Source organism: Melanerpes formicivorus, unplaced genomic scaffold (assembly GCF_026170545.1).
Source record: "Melanerpes formicivorus ecotype bairdi unplaced genomic scaffold, bMelFor1.0.p_v2 SCAF_56, whole genome shotgun sequence".
NCBI lineage: Eukaryota > Metazoa > Chordata > Aves > Piciformes > Picidae > Melanerpes > Melanerpes formicivorus.
Genome location: NW_027142408.1, coordinates 1,802,134 through 1,828,550, shown reverse-complemented (window position 1 = coordinate 1,828,550; position 26,417 = coordinate 1,802,134). Strand labels below are relative to the sequence as shown.

Genomic DNA, 26,417 nt, shown 5'->3' with positions numbered 1-26,417 from the left:
TCTTTCTTTAGCAGTGCAGGGAAATGCAGTGGTCTCTCCTGGCCTCATGTACTGGTTCCAGTTAAACACCTAGTAGGCTGTGACTGGCTTACACACATCATTCAGTGGTCAAATATGGGGATGAGCTCATGCTCTGTGTGCAAGCCTTCTTTGGGCTGTTTGCCTCACCCCAGTCCTTTGGCTTAGCAGCGAAGGAGTCATGGTAGAGTGAAGATCTCAGTGCTTGGGACAATAGCATGTAGTTGTTCTGCTAGAACTTTGGAGTTTGCAGTGTGGTTGTGATTGTTTCATTCATCAGGTGTAGTTCCTGGTGACACCTGGGTGTGATTTAGAACTAAACTGGGAATAGATTTTCAGAGTCCCTTCAAACTGGCCTGTGGCTTCAGTTCTCAGAACTGACTTCATGTCTGACCATGAAGTTCTCAGATCAGACAGTTCAGCTATGAACTTAGGAGACAGGCGTGAAAGAGGCATCCCTTCAAAAAAGGGAGTGTACCAAGTGCTCCATACCCTATTCTGTATCATTTGTTGTGCCATGTGCTCCATTTCATTCACTGTTTAATAAAGATTCCATCATCTGACAGCTTAAGGTCAGAAGTAAACAGCAGTTGTAAAGTAAAACTTCCACCAGGGTATTGCTTTCTGCATTTGCTTCCATGGAAGAGTTTCTCAGCTGTGGGTGATCTGAACTGCTGTATGTTCTGCAAAGGCGAGGCTAAGTTGATCTGTGAGAGTCTGAACTCATTCTCCTTGGTCTTCTGATACTTCTTGCTGTCTCAAATAGTGTTTTAAGACAATTAGTATTTGCTGTGAGGTTCCTATGGCATGGAGTTCTTGCAGATTCAGCGTCGATGTCTGTGACGTGTCGATGGTGACTGAGTAGAGAAGAAAATGGCAAGTAGTTCTTGTCTCAAGACAAGAAAATAAGTAGTTCAGCTCTCCAGCTCTGTGTATAGCGAGCTGAAGGAGCTCAAAAAGTCTGGGAGGTACTGGGCAAATTTCTTTCAGTCATGTTGCTGTCCTGAGCCTGTTTGTTGTGTAGGCACACAAGGATTAGCCCTAGGGAACAGGTAGCACTGCAGTAGCCTGGGTTTGGATCAGCTTCATCTGCCATCATGCTTTGCAAACACGGTGCAGAATCTGCCACTGAACTAAGGATTTTAATACAGTTCTGGGATTCAGCATTAACATTATTAAACATGCTGCAATGGTTTAAAAAGGTAAGCAAAAGAGGCCCAGAGACAAATGAAAAATACATGAAATCCCATTTTAAAATCCCAGGACACCTTTTAGAGTTTACACAGGAAGCAGCTTGAATGCAATGAAAAAAAGGTTCAGATAAGCTATAAAAGTGGAAGCTGAAAGGCAATCTGCCAGCTAAAGCCACTCTTGTCTGAGTTGTGTTGTGTGTCTTATGTTGTAAGCACCATATTGAAGCTTGTGTGATCCTTCTTTCAAGTTACCTCCCTTTAATCATTCGTTTTGTCTAGCCATGGAGCTTTGTATTTTCCCTTTTTACTGTAAAATACTGGGGTGAGCAAGGGGAGGTCTTTGGATCTCTGTTGAAGTGGAAGAAAATAATCAGTTGGTCCTTAGGAATTGAAGCCAGTTTGAGAGTTGCAGTGGTCCCCCTAGTACTGAAGTAATGTTCAGTTACTTTATACAAACTTCTCACAGTTTCTTCTCAGGGTTTCCTTTGCTGAGTCTCAAACGTGTGATGGAATCCACATACCAAGGTTATTTATCTGTCTTTTTCTGCCTCTTTATATAAGACTTTTTCTTTCCCCCACCTGGAGTACTGCCTCCAGTTCTGCAGCCCCTATTACTAGAGGGATCTGGAGGTGCTGGAAGGTGTCCAGAGAAGGGCCACAAGGATGAGCAGAGGGCTGGAGCACCTCTCCTATGAGGACAGACTGAAGGACTTGGGGCTGTTCAGTCTGGAGAAGAGAAGGCTCCGAGGTGACCTAATTGTGGCCTTCCAGTATCTGAAGGGGGCCTACAGGAAGGCTGGGGAGGGACTGCTCAGGATCTCAGGTAGTGCTAGGACTAGGGGGGATGGAGTGAAGCTGGAGGTGGGGAGATTCAGGCTGGATGTGAGGAGGAAGTTCTTCCCCATGAGAGTGGTGAAGCCCTGGAATGGGTTGTCCAGGGAGGTGGTTGGGGCCCTGTCCCTGGAGGTGTTTAAGCCCAGGCTGGATGAGGCTCTGGCCAGGCTGATCTAGTGTGGGGTGTCCCTGCCCATGGCAGGGGGGTTGGAACTAGGTGATCCTTGTGGTCCCTTCCAACCCTGACTGATACTATGAAAATGACCATGCAAGTCTTAGCTAAGGTAAAAATCTTCATCTAAATTAACTTAGGTAACCTTTAACAGTGTATTGCTCTCGACAGTTTTCTTCTCCCCTCTTTGGGAGTCAATCTCATTTCCATCAGGTTTGGTTTCAACCATTTATTTTTGTTGTTGTTAATGGCTAAATATTTTCCAGTAATAGAAAAAGGACACTTTGTTGCTTTGTAGCATTTTTAATTGTTACAGGAGCTGATGTTGTGAATAATGCAAGCTGTGTGCTTCTGCTAGTGGGAGAGCCATAGCCCAGTTGTGATGAGGCATTTGTTAACTTCTGTCTATGGATTGCAGCTCATTCCAGAAATAGCTGTGGGTTTTCTGATGTCTCTCACAGGGTTGTATCTATGACAAATTCATACCACAGTTCTTAAACTGCTTTCTGGGTAGGAGACTTTTCTTTAGCAAAACCTTTTGCCCATGGCTTCATTCTCCACTGAATGTTTTTAAGTGTTCCTGCTTTGATTTTCAGCGCTTTGACGACAGGGATTATCTGAAATACACAGAATAATTGCATCTTACTTGAGCAGGTATCACTATGGGATACTGTTCAAAGCTCCCTCATCCTGACCAGCCCCAGCTGCATTGTTTAACTGAGTGTGGCTCCTTGCCATCACTGATTTTCTGCCTTAGCTTAGTGGTCACCCACCTCAAGTGCAGCCAAGTCACACTGAATGTTGCTGACGTTGAAGCTCTTCCTGTGCACAGTGCTTTATCTCCTAACACTGCTGTGAAACCTGATGATGCTGCAGTAAAAGCACAGATGAAGAAGTTGAGTCCAGTGGGTTTGCTGCATTTCAGAAGCTGTTCTGTCTTTTTCTTCCCTGCCTCAGCGATATAAAGGAGTTGCAGGACACAAAGACAAACGTAGCTCCCAGAACATTTTCTGTGCCCTCTGATGCTTTTGGTTGTTAGGGTTTGGGTTTTCTGTGAGCAGGCAGTGGCTAACATGAGTGTCATAATGGCTAACAGCAGTGCATGCTGAGAATAATAAAATGCAGAGCTGATGTCAGGTGTCACCATTGAGTTCAGTGATTGGCATCAATCACAGATACTTAATTTTTCTGGCATGAGAGTCTGTCTTCTCCAGCAACAAAACAAACAATAAAGAAAGAGGTGATGTGAGTAGAACATAGGAACATCTACACAGAGATACTTCCTGTACTTACAGGATAAAGAAAGATTTGAGCTCTTCCTGATAAGCAGGGTTGTTCAACTATGGTGTCCCCATCAGAAGAAGGACACAGAGCTGTTGGGGTGAGTCCAGAGGGGGGCCACAAAGATGATCCAAGGGCTGGAGCAGCTCTGCTGTGATGACAGATTTAGGGACCTGGGGTTGTTCAGCCTGGAGAAGAGAAGACTGCAGGGGGACCTTAGAGCTGCCTGATGATAGCTGAAAGGAGCCTCCAGGAAAGCTGCAGAGGGACTTTTCCTGAGGGTGTCTAGAGACAGGCCAAGGGGTAATGGTTTGAAGCTGAGGGAGAACAGGGTTAGACTGGAGCTTAGGAAGAAGTTTTTCAGTAGGAGGGTGCTGAGACTCTGGCACAGGCTGCCCAAGGAAGTTGTGGCTGCATCCTTTGTGGGGGTGTTGAAGGCCAGGTTGGTTGAGGTCTTGAGCAGCTGAGTCTAGTTGAGAGGTGTCCCTGCCCATGGTGGGGAGGTTGGAGGAGATGAGCTCTGAGGTCCCTTCCAACCTGAGCTATTTTGTGATTCTAGGATTTAATCTTTGTATCTACCAAATTTCAAGGAACAGGAAGAAAGTTGCCTGTTGGCAAATCCAGGTGCAAAGCCAATGTGAAATGTTCCTGATTCCCAGTTTTGCACTGGCTGTGGAAATACATGTGTGTGTTTACTGAAGCAACATCCAGAGGAATGCAGTTCTCTGGGATGTGTTGGTTCAGGCTCTCTTTTGATGCACTTTAGCCTTCAGACAGCTTGCAGTGCTTCATTCTCCATGTCCTTGGCCCAATAAAAAAATGCCTGATAAGTTGTGTAATGACAAGCATTGTACAAGCTGCTTTCTAAAAATACTATCTTAAATCCATGTGTTGTGTTCTTCACACATTGTAGCTCATAAACATAAACAGCTATATTTACTGAAGTGGACTCAAACTAACTGCAGATGATGATAGGGTTTGCTGTTTCCCAAATGGACAGTGTGGAGAGCTGCTTGGGTGGTTGTCTGTGTGTTTGGATCTGTGCAGTGTCCCTGCTTTATCTTTTCAGCTCCAGGCAGAAAGTAAAGCTCTGCAGTTTTCTTCATACCCATCACTACTTATCTTGTTGGTGCCTCATGAAGTTGATTGTGCTATTGATTGATATTGGAATCTGTAGTCCTCATGGACAGCTGGGTGGGGAGAAACTGAATGAAATCCAGCAAGGACAAGGGTAGAGTCTTGCATCTCAACCCCGGGGACCAGGGTAGGCTCTGGCCCTTGAGATGTAAAAGATCAAAAATTAATTGGATCAAACCACAAACAAACAAACAAATAAAGATCCAAATACAAAAAGATCCAATGAACAAACCTCATAAGAGAGTGTCTAGCAATAGGAAAAGGGGGAATGGTTTGTAGCAGAGGGAGAGCAGGGTTAGATTGGATCTGAGGAAGAAGTTCTTCAGTGTGAGGGTGCTGAGACTCTGGCACAGGCTGCCCAGGGAGGCTGTGGCTGCCTCCTTGGTTGGGAGTGTTGAAGGCCAGGCTGAATGAGGCCTTGAGCAGCTGAGTCTAGTTAAGAGATGTCCCTGCCCATGTTGGGGAGGTTGGAGGAGATGAACCCTGAGGTTCCTTCCAACCCAATGCAGTCTCTGAATCTGTAAAAGCTGCTCCCAGGAGAACAGATGAAAACACAGAGAGAGTGATTGCCCATTGGAATGGGCTGCCTGGGGAGGTGGTGGAGTCACCATCACTGGAGGTGTTCAGGAGGAGACTTGATGGGGTGCTTGGTGCCATGGGTTAGTTGATTAGGTGGTGTTGGATGATAGGTTGGACACGATGATCTTGAAGGTCTCTTCCAACCTGGTTTATTCTATTCTATTCAATCTTTACTGTGAAGCAGAAGAGAGACCATTTCTTTGTGCAGCTGAAATTAGGGACCTAAGCTGTATTTTGTGTGCTTTAGCAGATTATGTGAAAGGTACTTTTAGTGCTCTGCTTTCAGCAGTGCTTCACAAAGCATGCTCCGATATTTGCTTGCATTAGACCAAGTCTGTAAGCACACATTGGCTCACACAAGAATCTGCCATGGGTTTGGGTGGTTTGTAAGAAGCAAGCAAACAAATAAATGAAATAAAATAAGCCCAACAGCAACCCCAGAGCTGCATTCATATTGATGAAATAATGCCTAGAAAGAGTAATAAAAGACACAGTTGTTGTGGTTAGATCTCTCTCTGTGTAGAAAGTTGACAAATACATTCTTGAGATTTTAGAAACCACATTTCATTTTGAAATAGCCCTACTGACACGCCAGATCTGAGTGCATTTCTGCTAAGCATTTCAGAAGGCTGCAGGGCTACTGAACAATGCCATCAGACTGCCTCACCAGCAATCAGCTGACCAAAAGGGCTTTCCTGCTGCTCCCCTGCCTCTCTGGGCAGGTGCAGTACGTTGTCTCAATTGCTAGCACAGTCCACTGGTGGCAACAGCAATGGTATGAGCAGTCTGAGCTGTTTGCCTTGGAGCAGCATTGGGATTGCACTTTGGAATTGGTTGCATGCCTGTGCTCACAGATTGCAAACAGTGTGTGCATCACAGTGTGTGCATCACAGCTTGAGCTGGGCTGGTTTAATCCTTATTTGTTTGCAGATTGTTAGTGATTAAAGACATAGAAGAATTACTCAGTTCACTGTGGAGACAGCAGTTCTGTAGTAAGTGATGACTTGGCATAAATCAGCAGACTAGAATCACAGAATCTTGGAATGGCTTAGGTTGGAAAGGACCTCAGAGATCATCTGCTCCAACCTCCCTGCCGTGGGCAAGGACACCTCTCAACTGGGTCTCTTTTTCATAACTATTCTTGGTTAAATTTGAACAGTGGAACAATTGCTTACAATGAAGTTGTGGATCATAGTGGTACACAGGGATTCTGGAGGACTCCAGTGGGACATCCCTTATCCATTCAGGGGACAGGAATTTTTGAGTATATCTATTTGCATATCTCCCTTGGAATTCCATGGAAAATAGGCAACTGCAATACTTCTGAAGGTCTGCACTTCATATCATATTTAGATGTAATCAATAATGGCAAAATGGACACCTTAATGTTCTTAACTTTGCATATGATTGGTCTGGGTTTGGCTTTCCTTGCTGATTTCCTTTTGGTTTTGGTGGGGATTTTTTGTCATTACAGGAAAGCACTGAACCTAGGAATACTTCGAGACCCTGGATCAGAGGTTGAAGACAGACAGTACCAAATAGATCTTCAGTCTATAAACATTGGTACTGCTCATTGGAATCAGCTGAAACCAGAGAAGGAAAATGGCAAAGGAGGGGTTCTGACAGAGAGTGAGAGGAATTCTCAGAATCCAGCCCTGGAATGGAACATGGCCAGCAGGTAGGAAGCTCTTAACTTGCTCTTTTCTCTAATTACAGGGCACAAACACTGCAGGGACCACTCACAGGATATCTGAATCAAGTCTCTGTTGGGATTGCTTTACATTATCAGCACATTCCCATGAAGTTTTGGATTATCCAGTTGAAATGCATATTACTATTATTGTTGCAGTGTAGTTCCTGTGTGCCTTTGTTTCCATGATAAGCTCTTTTATGGACACTCTATGTCCATAAAAATAGCTCCAGGGCTGAGCCTTCAGCTTCTCAGTCTACAAGGAATGGGAGGTTGGGGGGTGGGTTCTCTTTTCTTTTTTGAAAGATAAAGCATGGACACACTGGTGTGATCTGTTACATGTCAGAAGTATTCAAATATCAAATAGGGGGAGGTGGTAATTGGTAATTTGTGAGGGTTTCAAGTTTTTATATTAGTTTTAGGACAGGGCTTTTTATACCTAAAAAGTCATGCATGTGGTTTAAAATGATACAGACTTTTTAGCAGTCAGGGTTCCCTTCTTTAAAGTGACAGGAAGAAAGTCTGATGGCCAAGAGCAAGCTTGCAGAAGTCATTTTGTGGATTCAGAAGCATTTCTGCTAGAAGCAGCCTGTTTGCCAAAGCATGTGTTAATTCATGGGCATTTCACAGGCCTTTGTATCAAATTTGTGCAAAATCAATGGAGGTTTTGTGGAATGAGTGCATAATTTTGTGGATCCTGAGATAAGATTCCTCTCTGGATTGAGGGATAATCCTAGAATGGCTCAGGCTGGGAGAGACCTCAGAGATCATCTCCTCCAGCCTCTCCACCATGGGCAGGGACAGCTCTCAACTAGACTTGGCTGCTCAAGGCCTCCCTGGGCAGCCTGTGCCAGAATCTCAGCGCCCTTGGACTGAAGAGCTTCTTCCTAAGCTCCAGTCTAACCCTGCTCTCCCTCAGCTTCAAACTGTTCTCCCTTGTGCTGTCTCTAGACACCCTCATGAAAAGTCCCTCTGCAGCCTTCCTGTAGGATCCCCAGGCAGAGGGATAAGGGAAGGCAAAAATTGATGTGTTGCTGGTTTAAATGTCAAGAAAAAAAGGAGAGGACTCTCATTTTCCTGAAAGTTTGTCAAGATTTAGCCGAAGAAGCTACTCAGACTGGGCTTTGCCAGTGATGTATTGGTGAAAGAGCAAGAGAGCAAGAGGAGGGCTTGCAAGAGAAGATGAGAGCAAGAATAAAAGTAGCCATAAAACCAGAGGAATCATGGGAGTAGAGGTGAATATGCAAAGACAGCAATAGCATCTGTTGCTCATTGCTGAGACCACCTGGCTCTTCCCTGTCTTGTAACTGGTACCTCTTTTATAACTAGTATAATTCCACAGACAATTTTTCTCTGACATTCTTAACCTTGAAAAGATAGAGCTGACCTTCTAGCTGGGCCTTGATGTCAGGCAAGCAGCCCATGAAGTTCTTTCCCCCAAAGCAGTGTAGGTCCACTGGCATTTCTTAAGAGATAAGACAACATGGATCTCCAAAGGACTTGTGTGCAGTTTGTAGACTAAGCTGACATAGCAAAACCATCTAGTGAGGAGCTGCTTTTTCTTTTCCTTCCTCTTGGTGACTGAAATCATCTTGTTGGCAAACTTGGTCTGAGCTTTATGGTTTTAGATTGAGATAGGAACTGTGGTGGTATTCCTGAAGAGCTGTTAAGAGTCAGGGAAGCAGCTATTACAGCTAATCTGAGATGGGTTGGGGTTGGGGTTTGGGGTCTTTTTACTAACTGCCTAGGAAGTCTTCCTCAGAAGACTTCCAAAAGAAAACTTGATTAGAATCTATTTGACAAATAAATATGTCTTTGGAAATTGCTCTTGAATGGATCTTCTACTTGATATTTATTGTTGCTCAGTTGTCATGAGATGCATTAGCTTTTCCTGGCTGCTATGTAACGCAGTATTTGCTTTCCAGCTTGAATTTGTTTAAAGAGAAAGTTGGTCTGAGTCTTTTCTGGTCGTTTTTTGCCTAAAATTTTACATGTTTACTGCAGTCCTTTTTCAGCATGTTTGCATTTTTGCTTTCTGCTTGGCAGTCATTTTGCTGCATCTGGGTTTATTTTATGGGCTTTGGAAGTGGTGTGCTGAGAACTGGAAGAACCACCACTGAACTCTGCCATCCTCTGAGATCCTCCAGAGTGGCTGCCTGGTGTTTTCCATGGTGCTCAGTGCTTCCAGAGGTGTTTAGCTCAAGACTTCTTGCAGCTACCACAGAAGCTTTATGCTCTGACCTGTCTGTGATGCAGATTTCTGTTCTAATTCTTTAAGTTTCTTAGACATGTTTGGCCTGGACCACAGTGAATGACTTTTGCAGGTTATTTTAGAGTAATTTCTTTGGGTTGATACGCTGCTGTTTGTGTTTGTTTACAGTTTAGAACCAGTGCTCTGGTTTCTCACATGCATTGAGTTTTAGGGTTAAGAATAGAATAGAATAGAATAATAGAATAAACCAAACCAGGTTGGAAGAGACCTTCAAGATCATCATGTCCAACCCATCAACCAATCCAACCCACCCAAACAGCTAACTCATGGTACCAAGTACCCCATCAAGACTTCCATCCTTTTTTAATGTGTAGGTTCTGAGGGAGGGGGACAGAGCTGTTGGAGCAAGTCCAGATGAGAGCCACAAAGATGATCTAGGGGCTGGAGCTCCTCTGCTATGAGGATAGCCAAAGGAGCTGGGGAGGTTCAGCCTGGAGAAGGCTTCAGGAGGGCCCTACAGCTGCCTTCCAATAGCTGAAGGGATCCTACAGGAAGGCTGCAGAGGGATTTTTCTTGAGGATGTCTAGGGACAGGACAAGGGAGAATGATTTGAAGCTGAGGGAGAGCAGGGTTAGGCTGGATTTTAGGAAGTTCTTCAGTGTTAGGGTGCTGAGACTCTGGAACAGGTTGCCCAGGGAGGTTGTGGCTGCCTCCTTCCTGGGGGTGTTGAAGGCCAGGTTGGATGAGGCCTTGAGCAGCTGAGCCTAGCTGAGAGGTGTCCCTGCCCATGGCAGGGGAGGTTGGAGGAGATGATCTCTGAGGTCCCTTCCAATCTGAGCTATTCTGTGATTCTATGATATCACACAAATGAATATTTGAAAGCTTTGAGATAATTTATTGTTGAAATGTTTTAATGATCTTTAACATAGAAAGTAAATCCTGCAAATCTTCCCCCCACCTTTCCTGGAGTTGTGTATTTCTTGTGCCTAATCTCATGGGTTTGAATGTGTTTTACACTTTTCAGTCTGTGATTTGGAAAGCAAGCAATCTTGCTTTGAGACAAAGTGTGGGCTGTTGCAAGGTGTTTAGTTTAAAATCCTTTAAGAAGGGCTGTTGTGAAGTGCTAGTGTAGGATAGGATAGGATAGGATAGGACAGGATAGGATAGGACCAAACCGAAGCAGACCAGGTTGAAAGAGACCTTCAAGATCATCATGTCCAACCCATCAACCAATCCAACACCACCTAAACAACTAACCCATGGTACCAAGCACCCCACCAAGTCTCCTCCTGAACACCTCCAGTGATGGTGACTCCACCACCTCCCTGGGCAGCCCATTCCAATGGCCAGTCACTCTCTCTGTGTAAAACTTCCTCCTGACCTCCAGCCTGAACCTCCCCTGGCACAGCCTGAGACTGTGTCCTCTTGTTCTGGTGCTGGCTGCCTGGGAGAAGAGACCAACCTCTGCCTGTCTACAACCTCCCTTCAGGTAGTTGCAGAGAGCAATAAGGTCACCCCTGAGTCTCCTCTTCTCCAGGCTAAGCAGCCCCAGCTCCCTCAGCCTCTCCTCACAGGGCTGTGTTCCAAGCCCCTCACCAACTTTGTTGCCCTTCTCTGGACACCTTCCAGCAAGTCAACTTCCTTCCTAAACTGAGGGGCCCAGAACTGGACACAGGACTCGAGGTGTGGCCTAACCAGTGCAGTGTACAGGGGCAGAATGACCTCCTGTGCCTCTGCAGGTCACCCCAAGAAGAAAGGGACACTCTGGTGGGCCTGATGCCACCTCTGAAACACCCATCCAACTGCTGTGTTCTAGTGTACCCTAGTGAGGAGCAGAGACCATAAATCTTTCCATTATGAAATGTTTATGCTTCACTGTAGATGTTATAAAAAGCTCCCTAATGGTGTAATACATAAAAAGAATACTGGAAACAGTCAGACAGTTCTAATAAGGTTGTGTACAAATGAAACCTGTCCACATTTATTCCCCTTACCAAACAGCATGTGGGGAACTGGGAGTACTTAACCAAAAGAGGTTTTCTTGATTGAAAACTGCTTTTTCAGCTTGCAGATCTCCTCCTCCCTCTCCCTCCTCTCAATGGAAAAAACAACAGCCCTGAAGGAACTAAAGAAATATATCCTCTCCCGAGGCCTCGCCCCCGTCCCTCGGCACTCCTGCTGCAGCTCCCAGCAGCAGCTCCTGCTTCCTGCAGCCTGAATAAACTCTGTTTAAGAAAAAAAAAGGAGAATTAATTGAGCCTAAAAGCAGGACTTCTCTGTGTGGTAATGAATTGAGTGTGGCAACAGACTGCGGGACAATTTTGTCCCTGGCATACCACCATCTGGAACAGCTCTCTGTGACTCTCATTGAGTACATCAGGGAGCCAATGATCTGTTGTACACAACTGAATCCAATACCACTGCTGCTTTGCAGGGCTCCTCAGAAGGGTTTCTTGCAGATTCTTCTGTGAATAGTTTGCATTTTCATGCGTTCTTTGAAAGCTGTAGTGCAGCATGCCAAGTTCTGATGTGGAACCATCTGTGGATCCATCTGCAGGAAAGCAAGGACATCCCCTGTCAATCTTTTGGGGTCAAATGCAATGCATTTCTATTCCATCCTGTATCTCAGTTGCTGTGTTGGTTGTACCTGAAGCCATGGTTGCATTCACACTGTGCAAAGCCTTACTGAATTCGAGGGACCACATTCTATTCTTTATAAATACACAGCAAAGAAGTGTGGGATGGTGTTCTTAACAAGATGAAAATGAGTTTTGTTGAGACACAATTCTAGAGCAACATTTGTGCTCTACAGCCAGATGGGGTCTGTTTGTTCATTGTCCCATTTTGGTCAGCAGACAGTCCTCAAAATGTTGCCATGCTATTTCACTGCCTTGGCATCTGTCTCTGCAGCATCTCAGACACCTGAGAGGATGTGAACTGTTCTTCTTCTTACTAGGAGATAGATTCTGAGGCATGATGATGTCCTTAGTAGTTAGGCATCTCCTGATTCATATAACTACATGGGAGACATGCAAGCAAAAATCAGTTTCATGAATCCTGAAGTAGCATGCCACCCATGGATTCACAGAATGGTTTGGGCTGGAAGGGACAGTAAAGATTATCCGGTTCCACACCCCTGCCGTGGGCAGGGACACCACCCACTAGCCCAGGTTGCCCAAGGCCTCATCTAACCTGGCCTTCAAAACCTCCAGGGAGGAGGCATCCACAGCCTTCCTGGGCAACCTGTTCCAGTGTCTCACCACCCTCACTGGAAAGACTTTCTTCCTAATCTCCAGTCTAAATCTGCCCTCTTCAAGCTTCAATCCATTTCTTCTCATCCTATCACTACAAGCCCTTTTCAAAAGTCCCTTCCTGGCTTTCTTGTAGCCTCCTTCAGGTACTGGAAGATTGCTCTGAGGTCTCCCCAGAGCCTTCTCTTCTCCAGGCTGAACAGCCCCAACTCTGCCAGCCTGTCCCCATGGGGGAGGCTGCAAAACATCTTTGGGTTTGTGTGCTTTACACTACTAGAGAAAACTGTTGGGTTCTGTGGCCTGTTCCATGCTACATCTGGGATGCTTTTCAAGTCACAGAGTTCTTATTGAGGATTCAGCTCTCTGTAGGTAGTAAAGTTAGATGGCACGAATCAGCTCTCTGTTGTCATTCATGTTTTGAGTGTGTACAAGGCAGATGTTTCCAAGCTTCACGTCTGGGTTAGGATCAGCTCTCACTGGCCAGTGTTCTCTGTTTCAGTTATTTTTTTCCACACCAGAAGGCCAAGCTCTAGTCCTTCCTGTGCCATTTTCACAGCTTTATCCAGTCTCACACCATTGCACCTCCTTAATTAGTGCAATATAGTCTCTTTGGCAGGCCTTCCTCCTCAGATAAATTCAGTATGCTTCTGAATGGATCCAATCAAGTGCTGGTGATTTGATGTACCAGGTTTTGTTGCTTTGATTGCCAAATTCTCTTCTTTGTGGGTTTCTTCTCTTTACTCCCCACATTTTTTGTCATATTAATCATTAAAGATGTCTTTGCTTTCAAGGCATTTCCAGACCCCTGTCTCTTCATTTCCCCTTACATGTCTTCTTTTATTTGCTGCAACCCATCTACATCCACTGCTGGTCAGACCTTGTCACACCATCCCTGGGGCTGCCACATTTCATTTTCCAGGAAGCACTTCCTTGCCCACTGCTAGGCTAACCTATATGTTATAGAGGCATTTCCTCTGAGCATTCACAAAGTTATTGCAATGTCTTCTTCCAAAAAATTCACTTCTCTTATAGTGTACTATGAAAACTCTTCAAGGACAGCTTTCAGGTTGCCACTGTACAGATATGGTGCTGTTAGTTTTTTCATTCAACTTCCCTGTGTGGCAGTGTGTTTTCTCTTGTGCTTCAGTTGTAAGCCTTGAGGACATGTTTGTGCTGTGCTTTTACAGCACAGGGTCCATGATCCATCACCAGAGTTCATGTTGTCCTGCAGATACAACCCAAATTTAGCCCTGTGTAAAAGATACCTCCAGGCCTTATCACAAGTGCTTTGCTGCCTTGTTGCTGTGTGCTACCATATGGTCTTTCAAATGTGCTGTGCTTTTAAGTGTAGATGATCAACTGCTTTAACATCTCTAAAAGTACTAACTTTTCCTTTTTTTTTTTCCCCCAAGACAAATATATAACACATGCACAAATGAACCATGGCATGAATGCACTGCAGACATAGAGCCATCATTATGCTCTTCACAATCAGGTTTCTTCATAAGCTCATGTGGCATACACCTGTGTTAAGTTACCAGTGCACTTAGGTGCAGTGTGGAAGACTTAATTCAAAGTGGAGTTTGTCTCATTGCTCCTTTTGTGCTCTTACCCATATCCTCTCCCTCCATTATTTGCTGTGCTCTGTTTGCCTTCTCTTTGTATTTACAATACCTGACTTGGCTGAGCTTCCAATTCAGCAGTTAGAAATGCAGAGAGCAGTGAGCAGAGCAGGGCAGGGATGCCACGTAAGGATAAAATTAAATCAGCAATCAATATTTATTTCCCCAGAAAGGCCTTTCAAGGTGCAGTGTGTTGGGTATCTGGAATAATAACAACTGAAAAATTAAGCAATGGGGATAAGTATGAACTGAAACATCCACTGAGCAGTGATTAAAGAGAGCCAGTGTGGGTTTGGGGTTCAGCACATGGCTTGCTTTTACAGCTCCATGTCATCTGTTGAAATCATACTTGCTAGTATTTTTATGCCCTTTCAACTGGAAGTGTGTGTGCTTTCAGAGAATTATCCTGCTACTGAGCTCTTTCATTTTCCTCAAAAACAAAGGCATTGCTTTCTCATTGTATTGAGAAGAGGAAGCAGGAATTGAGTAGAAGGCCATCTGGTTTAAATTTAAAATGAAGGTGATGGCAGGGAGTGAAACATTTGGGGAACTGGCAAAGTCTAGGACCGTTTTCTCAGCTGAAGATGCACACTGACCACTGACAGGTCTGCTTTTGGGTTTGGGGGTCTAATTAGAGTGATCTTTCTTTAAAAACCATCATTAGAGATCAGGAGAGCTACAACTGACCAAAATGTTAAAGCTTTTATTGTAAGGTGGTGATTTGCTTACCCTCACTGACTGGCTTGCACTTAAGCATACTGCATGCACTTACAGCAGCAGCAGGCAGCCCAGCCTGCTCAGCAGTGTTCATGAAGGCCATTTGAAGCAAAAGTTTCATAGACTTCTGCTCAGTAGATCCTGGGTCTGTGCTCTGTAGCATCTGCTGGATGTAAACTACAGCACAGGAGGCTCCATCTCAACACAAGGAAGAACTTCTTCACTGTGAGGGTCACAGAGCATTGGAACAGGCTCCCCAGAGAGGTTGTGGAGTCTCCTTCTCTGGAGACTTTCAAGGCCCATCTGGATGTGTTCCTGTGTGACCTGTGCTGGATTCTATGGTCCTGCTCTGGCAGAAGGGTCGGACTCAAAGATCTCCAGAGGTCCCTTCCAGCCCCTACCATCCTGTGATCCTCTCATGTGTCCTGTCGCAGTGGGGATGGCAAAGTTAAAAGTAATACAGGGAGACCTACTTGGTGAGGAGTTCTCCATAGGTCTGTTTCCCTCTCCTTTGTGGTTCAGCCCTTTCTTTTACCCCATGGTAGGAATTTGCATGCTTTAGGGTATGATTTTGACTTGCATTGACCCACAGTTGGGAATTTTCAATGTTGCACGCGCAGGAAAACTTCCCTTGGACTAACAACTTTGTGAAGGTGTTTAGTTTTCCTTGGTGAAGTGCAGGGATTTAGCATTTCTGTAAATGGTGATGGGTAAAAAGAGCTATCAAAAAGCTACCTTGATGGAAGGGTTGTCCCAGGAATTTGAGCTGTATTGTCTGTTAGAGGCTGAACACCATCTTGATCTCATTACACTTTTTTCCTGATCAGAGGCTCTCAGATGGCATTTTGTGGCAATAGTTTATTTGACCTGACCCAGAAGATTCTGGCTATTTGGAATGTGTTGTCATAAGCTATTAGCAATCCATCTGTAACAGAGTTGTGCCTCTAGGCTTAGTTTTTGGTTAAAGGGAAAAAAAAACCCAGCCACCCAGCTGGAAAACAAATGTAATTACCAAGTTTAATGGCATAAATATTCTTGGCAAGCAAATGCTGAGGTTTAGATGAAAAGGTACCAACTAAGAAGAGCCAGTAGCAGTGGAGGAAGACTGAGATCTCTCCATTTCAAGGCATTTAAAACACCTTGGGCAATAATTACAAATGTAATGTGTGAGGCCCAGAGTGTCATGGAATTAGCTAGTTTGATTTTTCATGTCTGTGATTTTTCTGTCAGCTATGATGTAGTGTGCAGAGCTTCTAATGTGTGAATTCAAATAGTAACCAGGCTGTGGGATAGCTGTTCATAAAGGGAAGGGCATCCACAAGCAACTTTGGAAAACAGTGATAATAAGAGTCTTGTTCATGTGATTTTGTGTAGTTCATTAAACAGTATAATAGTATCATAGAGTGGCTCAGGTTGGAGGGGACCTCAGAGATCATCTCCTCCAACCTCCCCTGCCACGGGCAGGGACACCTCTCAACTAGACTCAGCTGCTCAAGGCCTCATCCAGCCTGGCCTTCAACACCCCCAGGGAGGAGGCAGCCACAGCCTCCCTGGGCAGCCTGTTCCAAAGTCTCAGCAGCAGAAGAAACAATGTTCAATGCCAAAATTGTCTATGTGTAGAAGGTTTGAAAAGTTCAATCTGTAGATGAACAACTTCTGTGAAATGAAGGCAGAAGTCTGTGTTCAGTGCTGGGGTTAACATGATTTATAATGGCAATATTTACTGCTCATGGAGGCAGCAATCAAATGCCAAACCGGTGTTGAAGCGGCTTCGTGCTATGTGCTCAGTGTAAAGAAGAATATTGGTTGGCTTTGCCTCTCAACAATGTATGATGTCATTTCACCTTTTCCTGTTTCTTCCCTCCCTTTTGTTGCCAGCATCAGGCGCCATCAGGAGAGGAGAGCCATTTTAACTCCCATTCTAACAGATTTCACCGTTCGAATCACTGCAGCTCCTGCCATTATCTTCACCAAAATTGATGCTGCAGAGAATTTACACCCTGAGGTTAGTGCAAAACATGAACAGAAGTAGCACAGCTTGCAAGATGTGCACTGTTCTACTGTTTTCCTATTCCACCATCTGAAGTGGCCAGCTGTGTCCTGAAACACTGAGATTGCCAACTGGGAGCAAAGCAAACAAGTTTTAGTCACTAGCTTCAAAGTTCTTCTTCTGCTGGAGAAGGGATTTGTGTAGTACTCATTACTGCAGGCAGCCTGTCCAGGGATAGATAAGCCTGTTTGCAATTCAGAATATGGGAATCCTTTAATGATTTCCAGCAGTAGTCTTGAAAGATTTGTGGTGGAAAGGTGTCCAGCAGAGGTGTGACAGTGCAGTGTTACCAAGCATGATCTTCACAAGCCTCTCGTAAAGAAGCCTGTAAATGCAAGCTGTAAGAGAACAGTTGAGCTGAGGTCTTCTAGCCAGATTTTCAAGTCCACAGATTGCCACAAACCATCCATTCCTCAGCCATTACTGTGAGTGCTTCAAGATACTCCAGATTCAGCAATTGCTTTTACCAGTCTGTGGGTCAGCTTGTTGCATGTCACACACCAAAGGTATTGGCTCACTCTTTGGCTTGTAGCTGAAGAATTTCAAACATTTCATGTAGGGGAAATATCAGAGAGGTTTTGTCAGCTCACAAGGAGTGTTTCTCATAACAGCTCCCTCCTGGGAGAAGCAGAACTGGTGCAGGAGCATAGGGGCTGTTAGGTGTGCATTGCAAAGTGTGGTAGCTGTACAGTGCTGGAAAATAACAGCTAGTGTGGAAACTAACAACTTGACAGCTTCGTGTTCTGTGTGAAGGGTCAGCACAAGGGCAGATGGAAATGAATGTAGAAAAGAAATAGCTTAGGAGGGGACTAGGATGCACAGAAGCTCTTCAATTCAAAAAAAGAGAAATCCCTGAGCTTTACTGATGTTTAGATGCAAGAATTTCAGTGTTCTCTGTTCCCTGGATGATGTTCCTGATGAAGGGACAGTCATTTAGATCACGACGATCTTAAACACTGTGCAGCCTTCTTGTGAGAAGGAGCAATACTTCTACTCAATCAACCCTTCTGCAGCAGTTCTGGTTTCCATCTCTTCATTGTTTGCCAGCAGTGCTTTTGTTTGTGCTAGATAAATAAACCAGCGGCCATCCAGCTGGCTTTGCCAAGGCGTTACCAGCGGTTCACAGGCACAGAGAAACCAATCAGATGGGTTATCAGGAAGTTCCAACTCATGATTTCATCATGAACCAGGCACACAGAAACCAGCCAAAAAGCCCCATCCCTTTATTGGAAGGAAAGGACAGTTGGAGTTGTTGCCAAGGCATAAAAGCTAAAATCTGATAGTGCACTGTTGGATGCTACCAGGAGATGGAAACAAGATCTCTGACACCAGATGGGTTCCTTGCAAAGTTTGTCTTGGTACTTGTGCTGTTAAAAGCAAAGCAGAACCACCACTGCCTCCTGAAAAATCCAACTTCACACTGTATGCAGTGCTGAAGTTCTGACTGCAGCCCTGGATCCCAGTGCTGATGCTGAAAATGCTTTTCCCAGTGTTTCTCTGCAGCATTTTCCCTTGATTTCTCCACAGGAAATTTTGGTGTGTGGTCACTCTTTGGAGGTCAATGTGACAACAAACCTGGATTTCTTCCTTAATGTGGCTCAAGTACAACTGCTCCAGCAGCTAGTACAAGCCAATATGGTTGGACTGCAGCCTTCCAGTAGCACCACTGAGGTAGGTTCTTCTCTGTTGTTTTAGAGCACTGTAGTTCTGATCAGGTGTGTGCATCATCTGGACAAAAGGATGGAGCTCAGTGAAATGCATGTTTTAGTATTGGTGCTTTGGTCAGCTTTACAAGGAAGGCTGATATTGTGCTAACAACAGGATGAGTGTTACTCTCACAGGAATACTTCTGCAGTAAGAATGGCAATGGATACATCTGGAAGGGTCCTTCATCTTCTGAACAATTAATCCATCCTTTTCCTTCTGGAATCTGAAAGTTGATACCTCAGTTTGGATTGAAGGCCATTCACTAACTGTGGCAGACTTAGAAGTTGAATTTATTTAACTTCTGGGCTGATTTGGGAAAAAAAAAATAGAAGAAAATGAAAAGTTTGCCCTAAGGGAAAAAAAATCCCAATTTCTTGTATTCAAAACTTTGCCTGAGAAAAATATACCTATTTCTTATGTTCAAAACCAGGAACGTAATCAGACTGGCAGCATCTTTAAGACTGTAGAAGTTAATGTGTGACAAGGCACCAATTCCACTGGAATGGCTGCTGGACTTAGTGAGAAATCTTCACAAATAAGGAGAAGAGTTAGGGAGAGAGCTAAAGAGCAAGACAACGCCAGCTCCTCCTTGCCAAGAGTCTGGCAAATGGGAGACCTGAAGAAGCTTTTCTGTTTCCTTTCCCAGTTCTCACAGATTCAGCGTGCATGTGAGTCTGGATGGAAGCAAGGAATGCTCTAGAGCAGCCAAACCACTTATATTTCTCTTTACTCACCCTGTCAAAACCCCAGAAGTTGTTTTTATCTGCTAATCCAGGCATCACATCCCTCTGGCTCCTCTGTCCCTTCCCAAGGATAGAGGGAAATGAAGGGCGTTGTTTCGTTGCCATTTTGAACCACACAGACAAGAAGTGCAATGGATCTTTCTTTGCCTTGGATACTCTGCAGACACAGGGCCTCTTTGGGAGGTGAACATTGTAAGTAAGCATCCATGGGAATATCTTCAATCCATCACTGGTGGAGCACTGGTTTCCCATTGTCAGTGGAAAGGATAGAAGCAGAATATTTGAACGGATGCCAAGCCTTTTACTTGTGAGTTGGCACTGTGCAGCAGTGCTGCATGACTGCTGTGGACTCTACAAACTTAAAAGCCATTTACTGCATTATTTCAGAAAGCTCTTGGTTGGCCACATCCCAGGGCACCTATTTGTGTTTCACTGACAGGAAGTGTGGTGCCTGCACAGGGCTATTTGTACTACAGACCTGCTAATTATTTCCTTGCAAGAACTGAAGCATAGTTTAGATTGGAAGACAATCTGTAGAGAGCTTCCTTTTACATCTTCCTAACTACCCCCACTCTGGCAAGTTTTTATCTTTATACCACTTCAGAATTGTCCTTGATGCAACTTTTAACCATTTCCTCTCAACAGTGGCCATTACCCTCTAATTTTAGTGGTCCAGTGTGGTTTTTAGCCAGATATTCAGTTCACACTGTGGAAAGCTGCCCCAACTCTGCTAAGGTCAAAGCAAATGGATTTGGTGCTCCAGTCTAGTTGAGAGGGAGCCCTGCCCATGGTGGGGAGGTTGGGAGTCAATGATCTATGAGGCCTCTTCCAACCAAAGCCATTCTAGGATTTGTTTGTGAAGTTGAAAGGAACAGAACACATTTGGTTAAAGATTGCTTTGGTATTTGTACATGAATTTACATCCCTGAGCTGTCACCTGGTCAGTCACTTTCAAGGGTATTCAGAACAAAGCTTCTGTTCAGGGACTTATGAATGAAGGAGTACCCAACCAGTAAACACCAGTAGGTAAGAGCAGTGCACACAGGCATTCTCTGAACAGACATTGGCTTCTTTTGGTTGGTTGGGTTTTGGTTACAAACTGCACTTTTGAGTGAAACTTGAAACTTGGGAGCATGGATTTGCATCCAGTGCTTGAGTTTATTTTACCCTGGGTAATCAGTGAGAAATCTTCAATAGTTAATGAATTCTCTTGTAATGATCATTCTCACAATTGCAATTATCTTGTCACTACTCCTCACAAGGGATACAGTTACTGTGAGAAGAGAGCCTAGTGCTGATAGATTTATTCATTGGTCCCTGAGGTCTTAGCTCTGAGCCGGCTTCAGAGAAACAGCAGATTTCCCAGCACTTCCTCTTGCACCTGACTGGGGCTGATGCCTGGAGAGCTTTTGCTGAAGCATTTAACCTGATTTTTTGGAAAGAGAGCAATCTTTTAACAACTGCTTTGAGCAGCCATTTGTGTCTTTTCAACAGCAGGAGCTGAAGAGCTTATTTGTTCTTTATTTTTCAAGGAAAACCTCCTTTATGCAAGCAAGCTGAGCATACTTGCAGTGGCAAAACTGTGACAGTCCTTAACACTCCTTTCCATATCATTCTCAGTTGAATTTTCACTCTTCTGTATTTAATGTTTCATTCACTGTTTTTACTGTGGAAATGAGGATCCACTGAGGAAAGGGATGGAAAATTTTCAGGGGGCTGGATTTAAGCAGATTGAAAGCAGGTGGCTCTCCACATTGTATCACAGTTGTGGCACATAGCTCATTAAGAAAACCTACCCCACTGAAATTAATTCCCCCCCCTAACAGATGTTTAGTACCATAAAGGGATATGACCTGCATGACACCAGTCACTGGAAGGAAACACTTTTCCTTTTGATGTTTTGCATGAGGTGCTTTGGGTGGTACACATGTCTCACATGCTCAGAGCAGAGCTGATTTGCTCACAGAAATGTGGCATAAATGCACACCCATCGCTGCTCTTCAGCCAACAGAATTGATGGCAAGGATTCTCCAACAGTGGCAGTGCTCAGTTAGTAGTGGATGTTGCATTCAGAACCATCCTTTCTAAGTCAAACTGAAAAATTTTACATTGATGTCATTCAATTTTGTCTGCCTGTACTGACAGTAACAATCTAGCAGTCATCTAATGGGATGATAGTAATTTATCATCCTAAAATATCATGGCTACTGGAAATGGGGATTTTGGATCCCTGCCTTTAGCCCAGGATTGTATTACCAATTACCAGGACTGCATTACTGTATTACCTATACCTATTTCAATTTGCAGGGTAACATTTCAGATTTCAGGCTAGATGTGAGGAGGAGGTTCTTCCCCATGAGAGTGGTGAAGCCCTGGAATGGGCTGTCCAGGGAGGTGGTCGAGGCCCTGTCCCTGGAGGTGTTTAAGGCCAGGCTGGATGCAGCTCTGTTCAGCCTGATCTAGTGTGGGGTGTCCCTGCCCATGGCAGGGGGTTGGAACTACATGATCCTTGTGGTCCCTTCCAACCCTGAATGATACTATGACACTATGATAATAAATGATAATAACAATGCTTACTTGACTGTGATAACCAAAGGCACATGGCTTTTGTTGGCTGCCTCTAGTCAATCCAGTATTGATACTGGAAGTGTTTGATTTTTAGTCACTGTTTAAGGTAGAGCTGGTGACTGGAATGTTTACTGATTGATGAACTTAAACCAAAAGATCTAAGAAACTTTAATGAAAGCAGATAAATTATCAAAGTGAAATTAAAGATATTATTTGGGAAGCAGACAGGGGTGCAGTGTCAGACACAGAAGTCATCTCAGTAGCCTGAATGAGCTAAGTAGTGTTAAGGCTGAAAGAAATGGCAGTAAAACTGCTTTGGGCACATTAAGTGGATGTCCTTGAAAAGCTCTGACACTGGGAGCAAAGCTGAGAGGTGTTTGCTTTTCTGCCATCAGGGGGTACACATCATTCTGCATTTTCTATAAGCTTTGATTAAGGTTGCAGTGTAGATCACTGTAATTGGAGTTACCTCCCAGCATGAGGAGAGATTTTTAATTAGATGTTTTAATTATTATGCCTGTTCCACAAATAATGAAATTGGTCAGGGGCAGAGAATCCACTATAACAAATACATAATAAAATTGGTTAGGGCTAGAGAATCCACTATGATAACTAAATGATGAGATTGGTCAGGGTGGAGAATTCACTATAACAAATACATAATTAATTTGATCAGTGATAGAGAATCCACTATAGCAAACAAATAATAAGATTGATCAGGGCCAGAGAATCCACACTGATAAATAAATGATCCATTTGGTCAGGGGGAGAGAATCCACTCTAGGCCTTCATAAACTTTTTCATTGAGCACTTATTTCCCAGGTGATGAAAAGTGCATCTTATTTCTTGTTTTACAATTGCAATTGATGACTTCAGAAATTCAGTAATTGCTTTTAAGGAGTTTATTATCTGGAAACTGTATTTGAAGTAGCTAAATGTATTTTGAATCTGGAAGGGTAGAGAGACAGTACACTGGATGTACCAGCTTAGAATCTCGCTGGGAAAATGTTCTTCCTGTGTATTGAAGGGCAAGAATGGGGAAAAAGCAGCATTTAAGATGTGAAAAAGCTTCACTCTCTCCCAGATATTTGACTAGATAAATCCTGAGGGTTGCTGAGCAACTGTAAACATCATTAATCTTGGTTAGGAAGCTTGACTTCACCAGCAGTTCTTGGTTGATAGAAGGATTAAGTAATTGTCTCCTGTCTCACAATACATTTTGGTCCTCTTTGGTCCTCCTACAGAAATGGAGCCTGGCAGCAGAGCAGCACCCCCTTGTTTTGAACATTCAAGGTGTGATTTCCAAATGGATAATATTTGGTGGTTCAAAGGGCAGTGTCTTGAAGATTAGCATAGACAAAACCAGCAAGGGAGTGACGATTTATGGACGGGGGTTATTTTTTTAGTGTTTTAATATTCCATAGAGTTCCATGCCAGTGTTGTGGTTTTACTTATTATAAGCCCTAGCTTTATGCTCCTTTGTAAGTGCATCTTTGATGTACAGTAGACCTATTGTGTGGACTTCTTCATAAAGTACACTCTTATTGCAGAGAATATTGCTTTGATCTGCTCGACAGCTTTAGAGTAGGGACACATCTGTGGTGTGTGATAAATTACCTGAGAGGCAAAGAATGCTGCTGCCTTCTCATAATTATTCACCTTCCCAGAATTAATGTATGCCAAATTCTTTCAAGAAGAAGATCTAATACCTGCAGGTGGAGAACAGAAACAGAAGTGCTAGGAAAAGGAGTACAAATACTAAAGTGAAGTGCAGTCAATGTCTTGACTTTGTTCAGTGCTGCACCTGAGCCATGGACCATATTTTCTCATTCTTAAAAGAATGTTTAGTATCCTGGTAAAAGTCATTCCAGTATAGCTGGGAACCAGTTCTGCTGCTGAGCAGTGATGGGACAGGTGAATGTTCAAGGAGTTTATTTCTTAATCTAGCAAATCCGTCGCTGGGTGTGCATCACTCCCTGGGTGTTCATCGCTCCCTGGGTGTGCATCACTCCCTGGGTGTTCATCACTTCCCACCTGGAGACTTCAGGCAAGAGAGCATTTATTTGTCACACTAACATTCAGAAGTGGAAGATACAAGAACTCCCCTTTGAAAAGGAAATTAAATACAAAGCAACAGGCTTGGCCTGCTGCTGCCCACGTAGGCAGGCATGGATAATGTATTTACACTACTCAACCAAGTATGGCCAGTTGAGGTCATTGCCAGCTATTTTTTGTGTGCCTCCATGAGCTTCAAAGTAAGGCCAGAGTTCTGGAAGAGATTCATTTCTACACAAAAAAAAACCAAATCAATTTTGCGTAGGTTTACCCTACAGAATATTTCTGGCTAATAGCTATCTACATTGCAGGTGATGATGAATGCAAGGGCAGATAGGTTGCATGGTTTAGTTGATTAGGTGGTGTTGGATGATAGGTTGGACAGGATGATCTTGAAGGTCTCTTCCAACCTGGTTTATTCTATTCTGTTCTGTTCTATATTTTGTGTCTTCTGTGATTCCCTGGAGGAACTGAAAAGGTACTTAGAAATGCTTCCTTTGTCTTCATCAAATCTCTGTGAGGATTATGGCTTTAGGAGAGAAATCAGCCACACTAGGAACACAAGATGCTAGAGATAAATCAGCCAGGCAAGTGATACACCTGAAGTGTTTTCCAGAGGATGCCACCCAAAGCCTTCTCCCATGTCCTGCCTCCTGCTGGTGTGTTTCTCTCTCTCTCCTTCACACCTGTTTGTCACATTATGTAGTCTTGTTTATTTTTTGTTAGCCCAGATGCACATTTCAGTAGGATACAAGCCTGTCCCTATCCCTTACAGTCTGAAATTCAGACAGGTAGCTAATGCACTAATAAAAAAGTGCAGGAGCTATTTCTTGGAAGAGTCAGAGCCAAATTCATCACCTTTCCCATCCCTCATCCTGTTTTTATTCACAAGCTTTTAGTTGCAGTGGGGACTGCAGCACACAACAAGAAGTTGTCACAGATATGGAAAGAAGAATATAAGAAGGGAAAAAAATGCAAGAAAAAATTTGGGACAGACTTTTTGGCAGGGCCTTTGGTGGCAGGACAAGGGCTCATGGTTTGAAACTGAAAGAGTGCAGGTTAAGGACTTGGTATAAGGAAGAAAGTTTTTACATGAGGGTGGTGAAACATTAGAGCAAGTTGTCCAGAGAGGTGGAGGATGCCACATCCCTGGGAACGTTCATGATCAAGTTGGATGAGGCTGTGAGCAGCAAAGCTCTTCAATGTACTTGCTGTTATTGTATCTGTGTGTTGCTGTCCATTACAGTGCACTACATCCTGCACAAATTTGATGCTAAAATTGTTCCTTCCCCCAAAACCTAAGGAAAAATCCTTCCTGCAAAAGTTGAAGAGAAACTGTCTCCAACAACTGAGCTGATAAAAGGTGGACTTGGATGTACTGGTGAAAGGGTCACATGCAAATGACCTGAAACTGCAGTGTGTGGCTGGGGCTTTTATTCCTGCCTGATAAACACACTTCAGGCATGTTTTGCAGTCAGACCCCATATCAAATGGACACAAGCTGTCCTTCCCCCGAGGGCACTGCTGAGCAAACAGGAGTGAAACCTGGTGGGGGCAGATCTGGGTTTTCATGTGAACATTCCAGACATGCCTTGCTGGCTGATGTTTGCTGCTTCATTCATACCTGCTTCTAGGAATTTGACTTTGGAGCACTCTGTCCAGGCAACCCAAGCTCTGGCTTCAGCAGTGCTTGTCAGCCTGCCAGATGATAGCTTGCTTCCAGACCTGGCTCATGGCCAAACACTTTGAGTAACCCCCCTCCCATCCCCCCAGATGTGACATGTTCCATAAGGGTAACCCCCATGTTCTGATAAACTGCAAAGACAACCCAGCAGCTTCCTGAATAAAGGATATCAATCCTGGGGTGGGGAGGGAAAGAAAGGCAAAAGTTGTTTCAGTTTTTGCATTTTGTTCTTTTGCCACAAGAATTATTTTGGGAGTGTAACTAATGTGAAGATTGACTGTTTCATAATGAGCAGAATGTGCTGGTGATCATCCCCAGCATGGGAGAGGCTTAGGGAAGTGTGGCTCCTCTCTGCCCAGATACCCCCACAAAATCAGCAAACACCTCAGTGAGGATTAGGCAACACACTGATTGTCTCCAGCACAGAGAAGGCACAGGAAACTCATCTACAGAGCTGATTCCTTTCTGAGCTGGTTGAATCAAACTGTGCACTGCTTTGTCACGTCCGAGGCATTGCAGTCGTACCTGCAGGAGACAGAAGCCACCCTCAGTCCCTGCAGTTGAGACTTATGAAAGCATTTCTGGTAAGTTATAACAGCCTGCAACGTGCTGGCTCAGAAAGCTTATGGGAGCATGCTGAAGTATTGCTCTGTGCTTGCTATGCTTACACTCTTTTTCCCCTGAGCATCCACTAATGACTGCTGTCAGACCACAGGAGGCTAGAAGGACCTTTGGTCTGACCCAGTAGGATCATTCTTATAGAATCATAGAATGGTTTTGTTTAGAAGGGATCTCCAAAGTTCATCCAGTCCAACCCCTGTGCAGTCAGCAGGGACATCCTCACTAGATCAGGTTGCTCAGAGGCTTGTTGAGCCTGGCCTTGTATATGTTGAGGCATGGGGTC

At 44.2% G+C, this 26,417-nt stretch overlaps 1 protein-coding gene across 7 annotated transcripts in view; it reads left to right on the top strand.

The window, feature by feature from the left end:
- The window catches only part of VPS13B (vacuolar protein sorting 13 homolog B), a 327,581-nt gene that overhangs the window by 187,047 nt on the left and 114,117 nt on the right, over positions 1-26,417 (top strand). For all 7 annotated transcript variants that reach the window (XM_068161158.1, XM_068161154.1, XM_068161155.1 and 4 more), the window contains 3 exons: positions 6,689-6,892; positions 16,585-16,711; positions 18,284-18,427. In XM_068161158.1, coding sequence (XP_068017259.1) covers positions 6,689-6,892; positions 16,585-16,711; positions 18,284-18,427 — 475 coding nt within the window. The remainder of the gene's footprint in view (positions 1-6,688; positions 6,893-16,584; positions 16,712-18,283; positions 18,428-26,417) is intronic.